Source organism: Neomonachus schauinslandi, chromosome 13 (genome assembly GCF_002201575.2).
Source record: "Neomonachus schauinslandi chromosome 13, ASM220157v2, whole genome shotgun sequence".
Lineage (NCBI taxonomy): Eukaryota > Metazoa > Chordata > Mammalia > Carnivora > Phocidae > Neomonachus > Neomonachus schauinslandi.
Genome location: NC_058415.1, coordinates 38,976,754 through 38,994,074, shown reverse-complemented (window position 1 = coordinate 38,994,074; position 17,321 = coordinate 38,976,754). Strand labels below are relative to the sequence as shown.

Genomic DNA, 17,321 nt, shown 5'->3' with positions numbered 1-17,321 from the left:
TTCTTCTTTTTTTTTTTTTTGAGTGAGACTGTTGAATCACAGACCCGTACCTCTGAAACAAATAATACATTATATGTTAAAAAAAAAAAAAAAAAAGAACAAACTTGTCATTATTTTCATTAGGTGGAACCTCACATAGGGTTTTGCTTAGGTAAGATCAGTAATAAAGGGAATTGTTGACTCGAAAGGAGAAACCCCCTTCTTCTGAAGGGTTTTCTTGTTTTCAATAAAGTCACTTGTCTTCACTGTCATCAGTGTTCTGAATTTTAACTTTTAGCAATATTCTCTTACTTCAAAGTTAGGGGCCTCTTAGACTCTAAGGAAACATCATGCAATGCTTTTGGCCATGCATTAAGGGTTTGTGAAATATCACCATCTTGTGGACTTCTGAGATACTTGTGGTAAAGTTCTTCACACTGGTTGCATTTTCACAACTGCAGTCTTTGTTTTTTCTGGTTTTGTTTTGGCAGCAGTTGTTTGGAGCTATACTCTGTTTTTATTTTGTAGTTGTCCAGGCAGTGAGAAGATTGAGAAACTATTTCTTGCTATTTTGAGGAGGTATTGTTTTATAACAATTAAACTTACTTTGTTATAAGATTCCTATTTTACAAATTGTGCTCTGTTGACCCCTAGGGTTTCACTGTAGACATTACAGGGGACAGAATAGAGCGAATGATTCCATTTTATTCCCTTTGTATATTGGTATCCCATATAACAATTATTTGATCAAGGGATTCTATTGTATTTTAAAAAGTTGACCGAACTGGTCATCAGATGAAATCATATATTCATTCTTCTTAGACTGATGTATAGAAATCCTTGCTAAAGCAGAATGGAGTTATGATTGATTAAAAAAAAAATATCGGGAGCCTGGGTGGCTCAGGTGGTTAAACGCCTGACTCTTGATTTCAGCTCAGGTCATGATCTCAAGGTCATGAGATCCAGCCCCTCGCCCCCTCTCCTTGCTCAGTGCAGAGTCTGCTTGAGATTCTCTCCCTCTCTCCTCGCCCCTCCCCCTGCTCGCCCACGTGCATGCTCTCTCTCCCTCTCTCTCTAAAATAAATACATAAATAAAATCTTTAAAAAATTATTAAACAGGCTTGTAAGTAAGGAAAAGTGTCAAATGTTGCCTTTGATATTCTGACTTTGTTAATAGGCTCAAGTTCTCTCTTAATATCTATCTGTAAGCTGTGGTGGAGGGAGGGCTTGGCTGGCTAGATTGAGCGTATTCAGGAGCTGGGGGTTTCCACTTGTTTCAGTTAGTCATTCTCTGCTCCGTTATTGTTCCTGCTAATTGTGGTGTCTGCACTGAGCATTATGAGGTTAGTGGAACTTTCCTTGAGAGCACACAGGCAGCCTCCTGCCATTGCATCTAGTTCCAGAGCACTCTTGTCTGTGGTACCACTGGGTCTGAAGCCATGTCTTAACACTCTCTGTGATCATAGCAGACCAGAGCTGCCCGGGGCCCCGATTTGGGCTTTGGTGACCTTACCTCATACGTATGACAAATGTAATGATATTTGAACAGAAACTTCTCTCAAGAAGGCTTGAAATTTTCATGTTTATTAATCACTTCTTCAGTCTGTTAATAATACCAGCTTCTGAGTTTCTTCCCAGTGTAAAGTGCTGGGTACTGTAATTTTGGGAAAATACGTACCATTATTCCCATATTACAGATGAAGATACTGAGAAATTTGAATTGAAATCCAGTTTTAAAAGTTCATGGTTATTCCCTTATACCAGGTTCTTCTGTGCTGGTACCATCTCTGACATTTGGGTAAGGAGTATGTTTTTAAATTCAGGCCATCAAATTTTGAAAATAAAGGAAGAATGCAGTTTTCAAAAATGTATTTGAACTTTACTGGTATTAAATTGACAAAATCATATGCATTTGAGTTTTTAAAATTAAATTGGATTTTTCCAAATCAAAACCCTAATGAGATACCACCTCATACCAGTCAGAATGGCTAAAATTAACAAGTCAGGAAATGACAGATGTTGGCGGGGATGTGGAGAAAGGGGAACCCTCCTACACTGTTGGTGGGAATGCAAGCTGGTGCAGCCACTCTGGAAAACAGTATGGAGGTTCCTCAAAAAGTTGAAAATAGAGCTGCCCTACGACCCAGCAATCACACTACTGGGTATTTACCCCAAAGATACAAATGTAGGGATCCGAAGGGGTATGTGCACCCCGATGTTTATAGCAGCCATGTCCACAATAGCCAAACTGTGGAAAGAGCCAAGATGTCCATCGACAGATGAATGGATAAAGAAGATGTGGTATATATATATATATATATAATGGAATATTATGCAGCCATCCACATGTGCAAAATGTGGATGGAACTGGAGGGTATTATGCTGAGCGAAGTAAGTCAATCAGAGAAAGACATGTATCATATGCTCTCACTGATAATGAGGAATTCTTAATCTCAGGAAACAAACTGAGGGTTCCTGGAGTGGTGGGGGGTGGGAAGGATGGGGTGGCTGGGTGATAGACATTGGAGAGGGTATGTGCTATGGTGAGCGCTGTGAATTGTGCAAGACTGTTGAATCACAGACCTGTACCTCTGAAACAAATAATACATTATATGTTAAAAAAAAAGAAGAAGATAGCAGGAAGGGGAAAATGAAGGGGGGGGAATCGGAGGGGGAGATGAACCATGAGAGACTATGGACTCTGAGAAAAAAACAGGGTTCTAGAGGGGAGGGGGGTGGGGGGATGGGTTAGCCTGGTGAGGGGTATTAAAGAGGGCACGTACTGAATGGAGCACTGGGTGTTATACACAAACAGTGAATCATGGAACACTACATCAAAAACTAATGATGTAATGTATAATTAACATAACATAATAAAAAAATTAAATTGGATTTTTAAAGAGTTGAACAATAAAAATCTATTGGAGATAAAAAATTGTACTGTGAATTTTAAGAATGTTTATGGAAACTTAAAGTTGAGATTTTTACGAGTTTTTTCTTTTTTCCTTTACTATCTGTTAGTAAATAACATGTTCATTTATCTTATATTAATTTTTGTCTTTGAGGTTTAAATTTAAAATAATGTGCTATAATCTGCATTTATTCCTTCCAAAAGGTAATTTGCTTTACAAATAAATCCTTGACATATGGACTGAAGGCTCTATATTCCCATTTGGGGTGACTATCTATTGTGCAGATGACAGTATGCTTTGGTGACATCAGAACCTGTCCTCTTGGAGCATGCAGTCACAAAACTAATGACAGAAAATATAAAATTAAAATTATGATAAATGCTGGGAAGGAGAAATGGTAAAGGGGGCTTTGACTATAGTCAGAGACCTTAGGATAGTTCAGTTATGAAAGTATTACACTGAGATCTAAAGCAAGCACAGGTGTTTTCTGGGTGGATGGATGAGAAAGAGCATGGGTTGGAGGGAGTCCAGAGAGTCTAGACTGGGGGGAGCAAAACCTGCAGAGGCCTCCTGGCTGAGGGGAACATTGCAGGGCAGGAGTGGAAATGAGCCCTCAGGGGCTAGAGGGCACAGGGATAGGCAGCACCATGCCAGAAGAGATTGGTGGTAGAGCTGGGGACGGTTGACACAGGTCTTTCTAAGCTGTGTTCACGGTATGGAAAGTTGGCTTAAGGAGTGTCCTATGGAAGGCAGTCTTGGGATAATATGATCATATCTGTAGTTTGGGAAGATCACAGGGACATCTTCAAATATTTTATCCTTTGTGAACTAGGAAAAGGGAAAGTCACGTGTATTTTCTGAAGAGGCAAAAAAATAAAAAGGAAGATAGTTTTGTCATCTTTCTTTTTTTAAAGCCAGGTAAGTATGTTATGTAATACATAGCACTCTCAGAGACCACTTTTGTCACTGTCTTCTACACTTTTATATCCTGCATAGTACTAGCTTCCAGACTTGACTGTGTATCAGGATCACCTGAGGAATATAAAAGAATATCCCCACCCTGGAACTATTGGTTCATAATATCTCGAAGTGAGACACCATCATCTGTAATAAATAAAACAAAACTCACCTGGGTAATTCTAGTGCATCTAAGTTATTACTGGTCCCCAAACAGGTTTTAGTTCATTCTCCAATTAGGGGAGTACTCAGTCCTGTTCATTTCCCACTAACAAGCAGTAAACATGCATTTGGTGAATCGATAATACAAATATTCATTTATTTTTTAACACGTCTTGCTCTGATCACAGGTAGATGGCACAAACCTTCAGGGTTTTACCAATCAACAAGCAGTAGAGGTGTTGCGACACACAGGACCAACTGTGCACCTGACACTAATGAGAAGAGGAGCGAAGCAGGAGGCTGAGTTCACGTCAAGGGAGGATGTCACAAAGGACGCAGTTTCGTCTCCTGAGAATGCCAGCGGAAGCAAAGGTAATGCCAGGTGAAACTGGTTTTCAGTTAGACCCTTACATCACTTAGATATTTTTCTAATTCTGAAAATACTTAAAGAATGGTATTTAGTCTTCACTATTCATTATGAGCCAAATAAAAAGGAAATTTGGTGAAGTTGGGACTAACCAGAACTAGCGATGTGTCCATTCACTGTAGAATGCGCTTCCGAATAAAACAGGTTTCTTTCTTTCCTGTTGATTCAGGTACCATTTCAGAGTCAGAAACGTGCATTTACCTTTCTATCCCTGCCTTACTTTTAGGTGCCATTGCTGTGTTTTCCTCTTTAGGGAGGACCTGTTCTGCCCGGACTAGATCTGCAAGCCTCATGTGCCTAGATGTCCAGCCTTCCTTGAAGGAATCTACTTTAATAACACATTTAGAAATGTCATTCATAAGCTGTTGGTACATGAATATCTCTGAAAATTAGTGAAATCCCCCAGTAGCTGACTGATGTAAGAGTTTGTTGGTAGAAGTCAGGCTTTTGGTTTGAAAATGCTGTGTCATTTCTCAAACTATTGACCGTTCTGGTATTTATGCCATATACTGTTTATTACAGCAGTAGGAGACAGGGGGGCAAATCACATGAGAAATCTATTCTTTTTTTTTAGAGAGAGAGAGTGGAAGACAGAGTGAGTGGGGGAGGGAGAAAGGGAGAGGGAGCGAGAGAGAATCTCAGGCAGTCTCCACACTCAGCACGGAGCCTGACGTGGGGCTCCGTCTCACGACCCTGAGACTGTGACCTGAGCTGAAATCGAGTCGGACACTTAACTGACTGAGCCACCCAGGTGCCCCAAGAAATTTATTCTTTGTCATGTTAACAGGAGAATTTCCCTTTTAAGTACAAGTGGTTATTGAAAAGTTTACCTACAAAGAATATTCATCTTGGGGTTCAGATAAATACAGTGGGATTTGAAAAATTTCATGTGCTTGATTATATTATAAATGTAACTACTAAAATATTCTTATCTTTAAGAAAATTACGAAAAAGATGAAGATTTTTCATCTTTGAGTAGAAACACCAGCATATTACCAATTGAAGAAGAAGGTAAACACCTGGAACCAGGTTATTATGTTCTTTATTATTTGTTTGTTTTTTAGAGAAATGATTTTTGTGAATGTGATTAAGCCTCTATGGATATAAATTACTAAAAAAAAAAAAAACTATCAAAAAAGAAAAAGATACTTTTCAGTCCTTATATAGATGGGATTAATTTTTCTAGTAGAGTAAAATAGTTCATTTACACCTGGCGTATTTTCTAGCTGTACATTTTTCTTTCTTACAAAATTTTAAAACCCTTTAGGAATCAATCAGTTATGTACAAGGTTTTATGTCAATCCCCTTCCTTCAGTACAGCCAACATGTCCATATCTTATTGAGCAAGCAATAATAAAATTACCAAGTGTTTTTAAAATAAACATGAGAATCTTTTTTAAAGCATAAGCTCTTAGGAATGAAACTGTCCAGTTTGGGGAGGCTTTTTCTTGTCAATCTTTCAAAAATTTGAAATCTTAATATTGGGAAGTTGGTTTGGGAAGGAATTGTATGGAGAAATTACTAAACCTTTCTGAGATTTCTTTCAGTATAAACCTAGACTCCATCAAGCTGTTTAAACATTTTTTAGAGCAGTATTGTTTTACTATATAATTATGCCAGAATATTACTGCCATCTTTAGGCTGGGAGCTGTGTGCTTTCCTTACCTGTCACATTGCTTTAGGTGCTTTAGTAACTTAAATCCACTGAACAGAGTCCAAGACTGATCTTTCATGTGTATGCTACCCTTCACTAGTTATATTGATGCTTTGTGGTTCTTTAAAGTATCTACTTCGTTATTAACGTTTTTTTTTTCTGTTGAAAATTTTGATTTATTTTTATTATTTTAAAGGACTATTTGTGTTTGCCATAATACCCTGGGAGTGTGATATGTAACGCATTCATATGTGTTAATTGCATTCTGCCATTTTTACACTAGTAGGTGAAGAAATTATTTAGGCTAAAGTGAGTATCAAGAGTAGTGGGAAGGAATACAAAGGTTTTAGAGCATGAAACTTTATATAAAGTAGGGATGGGTGTAGGGGAATCACCTCGAAAGCCCAGATCATGTCTTTGCTTTGGTGAATGTGCATATGGGAGGGTTGGGGTGAGGAGACGCTCTAGACTTAGAATCAGAAGTCCCCAATTCTTTTTAAAACAAACTAAGGAAAAGCTTCTAAATGATTCTAATGCATCTACCCTAGTGCTGGTCCTCAGACAACAAACAAACAAAAGAAATTAAATAGACTCATAGGTACAGGAAACAACTGTTGGTTACCAGAGTGGGGAGGTTTGGGAACAGGCAAAGTAAGTGACAGGGATTAAGATGTACAAACTTCGGTTATAAAATAAGTAAGTTATGGGGATACATTGTACACATAGGGAATACAGTCAATAGTATTGTAATAACTTTGTATGGTGACAGATTGTAACTAGAATTATTGTGGGGATCATTTCATAATGTATGGAAATATCGAATCACTATGATATATTCCTGAAATTAATAGGATATTGTTTGTGAATTATACTCTAATATAAAAAATGTGTAGAGAAATAAGAGTAACTCATATACTGGGTGAAAAGTCAGACTTACTACAACAGACAGGTTCTGATCACAGTGTCTCTGGAATAGAATGTAAAAATATGGAGGTTTTTGTAGTTTGTCACTGACTTAATTGTGTTGACTATTTCAGGTTATCCGTTATTGTCAGCAGAGATAGAAGACATAGAAGATGCACAACAACAGGAAGCTGTCCTGCTGACAAAGTGGCAAAGGATTATGGGGATTAATTATGAAATAGTGGTAGGTTAGCTTAGCCTCCCTAACTTCCTAACTTGTAACTGTGGTTGAGCAGGAAGTTCATGACAAAAATAAAGATGATCTTCCTAAAGAGGGCTAGAGAAGTAGCAAATGCCCAGGACTTTTTTTGAAGACCGAAATGATTGAGGTATTTAAAAATTCAGGTTGGAGAAAGTTGGATAGTAACAAAGGAACTGAAATAAATGGAATGAAAATTTTAGGACTCGTAATTCATCAATATTTTAATATTTTGAGCAGTCATTTGTATTATCTAGACAAAAGGAATTTTTTTTTTTTTTTTTGATTCTTGAGTCTGGAATTTATGGAGTGACAGAATATACTTAAAGATAAAATAAAAATCATCATGATCTTATATATAAAATTTGAAGAGGATTTTTTTCCCCACTCTATCCTTACATATTTATTTTGCTTAAGGGGTTTAATTCTGCATCCTCTTTTCATACCACTTATTCCGTAGTGAATGTTTTATGTTTATTAATAGTTTTCATACCTTATATAGCAATCATGACCTGCTATCCTAAAAAGAGACTTAAGAAAGGTAATGCAAATTATCAATCTTGAGATGTATACCAGCAAATTTTAGGGATTTCAAAAGGAAAAATAAAACACTAGGTTAAGTAGAGTTTTTCATATTGCTTATAATATTCAAACAACTCTAGATTAGGAGAGATCAAAGAACAGATGTCATGTAATAATAACTAGCATTTATTGAGCACTTTGTGCCAAGCAGTATTCTTAGTGTTTCATTTAATCTTTGTGACAATGATCTTTTTTTTTTAAAACACTCAAGATGGTTAACAGTCAAATAAGTAGTAAGTACAGCTCTTTTTACCATTTTAATCAAGTCAGGGAAGAATAAAATAAGGTCCAGCTTAACTGTAGTTAATTTAGCATGAAAGGTTGGGGGATTCCTCCTATGGGGTAGGGTTAACATGCTGGGACATATCACTGAGACTGCACTTCTGTGGTGGTAATGGAATAGTGAAGGGAACTGTTTAACGAACCACTTTGTCATAGAGGTGAGACCCAGGACCATGAACTCTTGGCTGTCCTTTGTGCACATTGTCTCTTGGTGGCACCCCCAGTAATCTGTCAGGGGTGAAATATGCTATAGGTAAGAACCAAGCTGTTTATTGGCCTTCATCAAACAAAAGTAAGAGAGATCTGACTTTAAATTACTTGCTATGTAGCTGTATAGCCTAAATGCAGTCATAAGAGCAGTGGTATAGTAGAAGGAAGGATTGATGGACGTTATCAGGGAGGGGCTTGGAGGGCTGCTCAAATGAAGTGATACTTACACTGGGTTTTAGGGAGTGAGGAGGATTTCATCCACAGTAGAATTCAAAATTGGATGATGTAGCTTCTGATAATAACCCTGCACATATTAGCAAGATTTGAAAGATATCTTTTTTAATTAAACGCTGTTTTTCTCAGTTCCTCTATCCCTATCCCTGTAAAATACAAGGGATGAAGTAGATCATCTTTAGTATTCCTTCTGATTTTAATAGTTATTGGATTCTTTGTGAAAATGGGTGATTTCCTAACATTCTTCATTATTTAATGTAACAGTAGGAAATAAGTTCATTCTCCTATTTGAAGCTCTGGTTCACTTTTAATGACCAGTGTTGTCCATTGATACCAGCATAGGATCAGGAGTGTGGGCTCTAGATTCAGACTGCATAAGTTTCAAAGTTCTTGTATAGCTATGTGACTCTGGGTAAGATACCCTCTTTGAACTTCATTTTCCTAATTTGGGAAACAAGGATAGACATTGGAATGATTTATGAGAAGCACGAGATAAGCTACGTAATGGGGTTAGCTCAGTCCCTTGCACATAAGTGAAGTGCTAAGTATGTGTCTTTTCTATACTGTTGTTCGAGCTCAGGCATTTGATTTAATCTGTGGCCATTTAGGTTACCCTCCATCTGTTACTAGTTTCTTTTCCTTTTTTTTTTTTTTAAAGATTTTATTTATTTATGTATTTGAGAAAGACAGAATGAGACACAGAGAGAGCATGAGAGGGGGGAGGGTCAGAGGGAGAAGCAGACTCCCCGCTGAGCAGAGAGCCCGATGCGGGACTCGATCCTGGGACTCCAGGATCATGACCTGAGCCGAAGGCAGACACTTAACCAACTGAGCCATCTAGGCACCCCCTGTTACTAGTTTCTGTAGGTGCTGCACTGCACAGTATCTCAGGGGCTGGCATCTGGCTCCTTCCTCTGCATTTGTGTTGGCTCATGAAACTGATAGATAATCAGTACTCTTTCGGAGGCAAAGCTCCAAAGCTTTGCAGCTCCACAATAACATTTTTGAAGCTTTTGTGAGAAAGTTGACTTTTTGGGGGGTGAACATAAAATATATACATGAGGAAAAAAAAAACAAGTGAAAAAAATACTAGATTCATGATGATTTTTTCCTTTCAGGTGGCCCATGTGAGCAAGTTCAGTGAGAACAGTGGGTTGGGGATAAGTCTGGAAGCAACAGTGGGACATCATTTTATCCGATCTGTTCTACCCGAAGGTCCTGTTGGACACAGTGGGAAACTTTTCAGTGGAGATGAGCTGTTGGAAGTAAGGAGCTATGCCATTCCTCCATCCCCTTAAATAAAATTCTGAAAAGGCTGCAGGAGGCTTAATGTGTAGTAATAATATGCATAGTAAGTAAGTTCTTATTTTAAATTTCCTCTCCAAAGGGTACTTGAGAGAGATATGCAAGTAAAAATCCACCAGAAGTAGAAATTTCAAATCTGTCTGTACATTGATCTTCAGACCTAATTCCATGCTGGGTGTTTTTGTTTGTTTTAGTCCAGAGAACTATAAAAACTTTCTTTTAAAAAATTTAAACCAGTTATTCAATTTTTAGACCAGGTGTCACTTTCACATGTTTCAGAATCACAAAGAACATAGAGATACCCTGAACAGTCTCTTTCTTGTGCTAATCCAGCCAGTTCTCATCACCTTTCATTAAGTAACTACTGTTACATTGGATACTCTGCAGTCTTCCCAATATGTTTAATGAAGAGCTAAGAAAATTTGGATATATCCTTTCCCCCACTTTTAAAAGCATACTGGCATACAATATGTACTGTTTTCCATTTTGATTTTTTCACTTAGTGATATAAAATGTCAATTTGTAGAATAATCTGTTCCTTTTCCCTTCATCCCTGGGTATTTTTTTTATTACTTCTCCCTTTCCAAACTACTACTCTGGCACATGAAACAGGGGTGAACGATGGTGATTTTTCTGAGTGCTTTAAAAGTCCCATTTCCAACACAACTCTAACATTGTTCTGGATCATACTACTGTAGGTAACTAGTTCTGAGCACAGTAGAACTATGGTAAACACCATCGTAAAATTCATATTTATTTAATAAAAGATTGGTTTCAAAAGAGTACTCCTATTTTGAAATGTTCTTTCTTGAGCAACTTCTCTTTTTGCACAGGTGAATGGCATAACTTTGCTTGGGGAAAATCACCAAGATGTGGTGAATATTTTAAAAGAACTGCCAATAGAAGTGACAATGGTGTGCTGTCGACGAACCGTGCCACCCACCAGCCAGTCAGGGTTGGAGAGCCTGGACTTATGTGATATTGAACTGACAGAAAAGGTATCAGGTTTGAGACTAGCCAGAATAAATAATGGAAAGTCTAAATGGCATTCTAAAAAATTTTAAGCCTTTTTTTTCTTTCATTTGGCATTTGATTTCCTCAAAATCAGTGGCTTGTAGGAAAGACCTTGGAGTCAGACAAACGTGGGTTTGAGTCAGGCTCGGCACTTACTAACTCTGTGACCTTGGGCAAATCACTTCATCTTTCTGAATCTCACTTTTCTCCTCTGTAAAATCTACATCATAGTGCCTGTCTTCAGAGGGTTGTTCTGTTGTTCAAATAAGTTTATATAATGATATTAGATATTATGGCACCCTTTATGCTTGTATAATTTATTTATAGTATCCCTATGAAAAATATACTCATAATGTGCCCATTTATATAAGAGAAAACTGATGTAAATAGTATGTAGTACAAATGTGGTAAACAAAAGATACTTAATGCCTGGCACATGGTTACTGCTCTGTAAATAGCTAACGTATGGATGGACACATCCTCTCTGTGATTTTAGATCTTACTTGCATATTTTTGTACTTTTTAAATCTGAACAATTTGAGGTCATAGTACTGCATGTCAGATAATATTCTGTGACATTCAGACCTCCCATTTTCCTGTTTGCTTATTCTTTTTTATTCACATCAAAATGTCAAGAAATAGAGTGCATCAGCTTTTCTGAGGACTCATAATAGATACCTAAAGTTAAGATTTGGACTTCACATAATTTGCGGTCTAGTCAAATCTCATTTAAGGTATAATGAGATATGATGCTAGAACTTGACTTACATTATACTGCAGGAATCAGTACAGTAGAAGAATTTTGAAAGCTTTGAAGAATGTAATATTCATATGAGTGGAGTAGGTTAAATAAGAGACATAATTCCAAATTGTGTAGAACTCACTCTATCACCATACATGTCCATACACATTTTTTATGTGTTCTACATGGGATTATTACAATAAAGCAGGTGGACAGATTTGTATCCATGGTCCTAGGATGTGTAATAATTAACAGCAAAGATAGTATATAAACTAGAATTTCATCATCAAAAACATGTCTTTCTGAAATTTGATATGTTCATACAGATGAAGAAAACTGAGTTAACTTAGATTCACTTTATTTTTGCTGAAAGAAGCCAACATTTTGTATTCCTATTTTTGTGCTGAGTGCTTTATAAATGTTATCTCATTTAATTCGTAACAATTCTATCAAATGGGTAACTGTGAAATTCAGGTTAAGAATATTGCTCAAGGCAACACAGTTAAGAAATCATAGACCTGGTCTTTAAGCCCAGACTAATCCGACTTCAGATCTTGTCTTGCTATTGTGCATGCTAATTTATTAATGAAATAATCATGTGCACAAGTCACAACATTTGAGAACCTTTGTTTGCAGAGAGTACATTTACATAGAGCCATTTCCTCTTGAATTGTTATATATCATAAGAATTTTTTCTTTAATATCAAAGTAGATTTACAGTTTTTTTTTTTTTCTGACTACAGAGGTGACTCAGACACTGATGAAAAAAAGTGAAAACCACCCACAGTCATGCTGCTGAGATACAATCCTTGTGTATTTTTATAGGAGACCTTTGAACCATACATTTTTAATGCCTGTTCCATGTTAGGTATTTCTGCTTCTTTAACAACCTTCAGTAATTACTACCTTAATTTGTAAAAGTTTCATGATAAGCTCTTGCTCCTTTTATTTGTGAGTGGTTTGTTCTGGACAGATGCTGGGACTCTCCCTCTCCTTGTGGTGTTGGTATGTGTCTGTTGGTCTAGTGCCCCTGAAATAAGAGCTGTGTGGTCTGTTACGCAGCCTCATGTAGATCTGGGCGAGTTCACTGGGTCCTCGGAGACTGAGGACCCTGTGCTGACGATGACCGAGGCGGGTCAGAATGCGGAGGAGGTTCAAGGACCTTTGGCCATGTGGGAGGTTGATGTGCAGCATATCGAGCTGGAGAAAGGAAACAAAGGACTTGGTTTTAGCATTTTAGATTATCAGGTAAATATGTCCATTTTTAACAATTTTTTTTAAAAGATGATATATATTCAAGGTATATTGTAGATAAGAGAAAAAGCAGTTAATATTTCAGAGTTATCAAAGACATTTCCTTGTTTCTAGCAAATCTTCTAAAATAATAATATATATGGTTTATTTATCATGAAGCATTTCTTTTAACATTGAGTTCGTTGAACTCTTTCTAGATTTCAGCTCTTGAAAATTTGAAGAACATACAAAATACATTTTAGGAATATCATAGAAATACAGTTTTTTTGTTATTTGGGGAGTATGTCTAAATTATTTTTATTTCCGTGCTCATAATTGATAGTTCATATTTCAGTGGTAAGACTTAAAGTATTAAATACTTATTTCTTTTGTCTGTAGTGAATTATAGAGTTCTAATTGAAAATGGATTCTTGTCATTTGACTAAATGACTAAATTTATGAAGAAACTTAAACTGGTCAAGTGTAGCATCCTTACCCTGCCTTGCACTCTGTGCTGGGTAACTGAGGAAATGCTTATGCATATGTGAGAGAGCCTCCTCATTAATTAAGACTGGACCAGAGAGCCATCTCCAGTGACTCCTAGGAGCTGTGTTGTTTATAGCGCTTGATTGTGGATCCTTGTTTTCTAATATTAAGGTTGCTGTGTATCTGAAAACACTGCATCATCACATACTATATGGACTCTTTCTGTTTTTCTTCATTTCAGAAAGATAGGCCTGACCTTCTAGTACACTCACATCTACTGATGTCCCACAATAGTAACATCCTATTTAACAAATGCTGTTGTAGGGACACCTGGGTGGCTCAGTCGGTTAAGTGTCTGCCTTCGGCTCAGGTCATGATCCCGGGGCCCTGGGATCGAGCCCCGCATCAGGCTCCTTGCTCAGCGGGGAGTCTTCTTCTCCCTCTCCCTGCTCCCCCCCCCCCCGCCGACTTGTAGTCTCTCGCTGTCAAATAAATAAATCTTTCAAAAACAAACAAACAAATGCTATTGTCAGTAATTCCTGTATCTGATGTCCAGCCTCAGAAGACAGTTGTAAGATTGGACAATTTATCAGAAATTAAAATTATAATTTTACAGTGATCTGTACAGTTGAAGTGGTCTACTCAGGAACAACTTGGTACTTAAGGATGCCATCCTTTAGGGGAACTCTTCATAAACTCTTCAAAATGGAGATAGCCTTTACCTAGATAATTCGTTTAGACGTGTTGCATGAAAATTCTTTTTTGAGGCACTTGAAACAATTACCCATCCATTATAACTCAGTAGCCAATCTATAAAAACATTTTTTCAATAGAAAGGAGCTACCTTCTTTTTTATTTATTTTTTTCCCTCCCCCATTCTTTCAGGATCCCATTGATCCAGCAAGCACTGTGATTGTAATTCGTTCTTTGGTGCCTGGCGGCATTGCCGAAAAGGATGGTCGACTTCTTCCTGGAGATAGACTCATGTTTGTCAATGATGTTAACTTGGAAAACAGCAGTCTTGAAGAAGCTGTGCAGGCTCTGAAGGGTGCGCCAGCAGGATCTGTGAGAATCGGAGTTGCTAAACCGTTACCTGTAAGAATTTGGATTTTATTGATTTTCTTTTTCAGTTTGTAAACAAAATGGCTTTTAGGGTTACTTTTAGCTTCAGAAGGTGTTCTCATGAGTGAATCATGACTTTTGGTATGGTTATTGGCTGTGTGAGTGTAAAGATTTAATTTTGAGTAATAGTTTTTAAAAGAATAAAGGAAAGAAAACGAGATTCAGAAATAAATTTATAACTTTAAATTATGCTTTCATAGTATGCTTTTGATCTTTTTTATTGGATAATAAGGTCATGATGAATATAGAATTGAATATTTTAAAAGAAATATGCCTTAAAATGTCTATACCAATATAGTAGGGTATTAGAGAAATTAATAGCATTCACAACTAACAGTGCAATCTTTAATTATAGTGGAATAAAGTAGAATCTCTGTCAGTGTGGTTTAAGGTCCTGCATTCTGTTGATTTCAACACATTTCTTATCTAATTACTGCAGAGCAAGAAACTGAACTTTTCACAGTGGGTTCATCAGCTTGTGGCTCTTCTCCTGGGAGGCAATCACCCTCCTGTCATTAATTAGTGCGGTATTAAAAACAACTAATCAGTTCATGCTACATAATGTCAGTATGTTTATTAGGTGTAGTGATTACAACATAGCACTTATCACTGAATTGCAAGTAAGAGAGACATTCTCAATATTTATGGGACTTTTTTAATGTATAAATATATTTTTAAGGCAAAGGGCAAATACACCTTTTCTTAAGAAAACACAAACACATAGGTACATTTGCATAAACATCAAATAACAATTTGTTGACTTCATGAAAGAATTTGTTCAAATAGTAAGCTTTGTTTTAATACATTTGCAATGGTAGATTTTCATGCCTCACTTTGTACTCCACAAAGAATTTTGGTAACCTATGAAAATATATTTATGACAACGGAGGAAAGGAGAGAAGTTCTGCATGTGTTGCTGATGCAGGGTGATGTAGGCAAGACAATCTATTTTAGGCTATTTTATTTGAGATTAGAATAAATATGTTAGGTTTTCTGTCAGTGTGATTAAGGTTGCAATATAATAGATTAGGAATGTAATTTAAGTAGATTCTGTACCTGTAGAGTTTTTTTTTTTTTTTTTGCTGTTTTTTAAGCTATGCTCAATTGAGAGACTCCACTGTAGGGTTCTCTGACATTCCTTATCAAGTAAATCACATTCTTTAAAATGATATTCTAGTAAGGGATGACAGAGAGAAGATGATCCTTCCTTTTTAATGTTTTTTTTTCCCCTGCAACTTCTTTTATATCTTAACACCTAAAAGGTGCCTTACTTATTTTTATATTAAGAAGTCATTATTTAGCCAGAATATTTGGCAGATAAAACTGACCAGAAGATTATTGTATAATATTTAAAAATTATTGATTTTGATGATCTTTTATAAGGAGAATGAAAAATTTAGAAGGGATTTTCATCTAACAGATGATGTATTGGTATTAGAAGAATGTCCTTGTTGTATCTTAACAAATAAAAACATTAAATATGAATATTTATCATATTTCATGTTCATCATTCTATGTCTAAGTCATATGTTATCATTTGAAAACATTCCCATTTTTTCCCTCTCTTCTCCTTACTTGTCTTCTTCTATCGCCCCCCCCCACCTTTCCTTCCTTCCCTCTTTGCTCTTCTCCCTCAAACTCATCCTCAAGCACTGAGCCTCCTTCTCCCTGCAGCTTTCACCAGAAGAAGGGTATGTTTCTGCTAAGGAGGATTCCTTTCTCCACCCACCACACTCCTGCAAGGAGGAAGGGCTGGCTGACAGAGCCCTCTTCAGGGCTGACTTGGCTCTGGTTAGTGGCCACAACGTATCAAGTCTTCTTTCAGAAATCTTACGTGTCTTATGTTTTTCCTTCCAAAATATTCTAAAATCTTACTGTATACTCTTTGTTCATAATGTTTTGGAAAACCAAACATTTTCATTTCAACTCTAGTGGTTCTCATAGTTCAAAATAGGAAGAAAAACCGTAACATGTGTGAAAACTATTTGTTGGACTTAGGGAAGCAATTCAGTTAGCAAAGCATTCTGACAACTAGTAGAATTAATCTTTACATCATACCAAAAATTGTTGAAGCAGTCGTTTGCTCTGATTTCATACTTGGGCCATTTCTAGGCATTATTTAGCTGTTTTCAGCTAATCAGTTGTTTTGGCTACCTTTTAATAAGGGAACTTACAACTGTATTTTTTCCATTCAATACAAATAATATGAAAGCCACATAAATTGGTTCAGTTATTAAGTAACACAAAAGCCTCCAAAATAGTCAAAACCCATGTTTTCTAAAATTACAAAATGTAATAAACATCACTGATTTACTGGAAAATTTTAAATTAAAATTTTATTTTTACTTGATCTATATAAAATCATTCATTAGAGTAAATGTATTTGTGGCCCACTGGAGACCACTTTGATGAATAAATGCATGCATCTTGCTCCCAAGAACCTCACTGTCTGGTAGAAGAGACAATACTATAGCAATAATTAAGATATAAAGCTAAACACCAGATATAAGTAAACATGTGATGTTTATACAACATAAATATAACAAATTGTACATCCTATTCCATTACTCCTATTAAAGCCAGGTTCCTGGCCTAACTTTCCTTTTTGGCAAATAATGCCCAGTGTGACTAGAAAGGATATGCCCAGCTTTTGAAATCCTTGTTTCAGTGTATCAGAATAGAGAGTGAGGTTTAGAACCCATGGCTTTCTCCATTATGTACTTATAATCAGTTGTGCACATCTTGCTTGAGAACAGAGTATGAATTATTTCTTTGATTTTGATGGTCCTAATTTTTGGGAGATCAGTTTTTCTTGTTAATATTTTTCAATTAACCAGCTCCTGACATTGTCTTTTAGA

General features: G+C 36.5%; 1 protein-coding gene across 1 annotated transcript in view; it reads left to right on the top strand.

The window, feature by feature from the left end:
- MPDZ (multiple PDZ domain crumbs cell polarity complex component) overlaps positions 1–17,321 on the top strand; it is a 148,887-nt gene that overhangs the window by 37,159 nt on the left and 94,407 nt on the right. Inside the window, 8 exon segments of the mRNA XM_021682415.2 lie at positions 4,199–4,382; positions 5,377–5,448; positions 7,129–7,238; positions 9,680–9,826; positions 10,700–10,864; positions 12,685–12,870; positions 14,227–14,436; positions 16,138–16,254. Coding sequence (XP_021538090.1) covers positions 4,199–4,382; positions 5,377–5,448; positions 7,129–7,238; positions 9,680–9,826; positions 10,700–10,864; positions 12,685–12,870; positions 14,227–14,436; positions 16,138–16,254 — 1,191 coding nt within the window.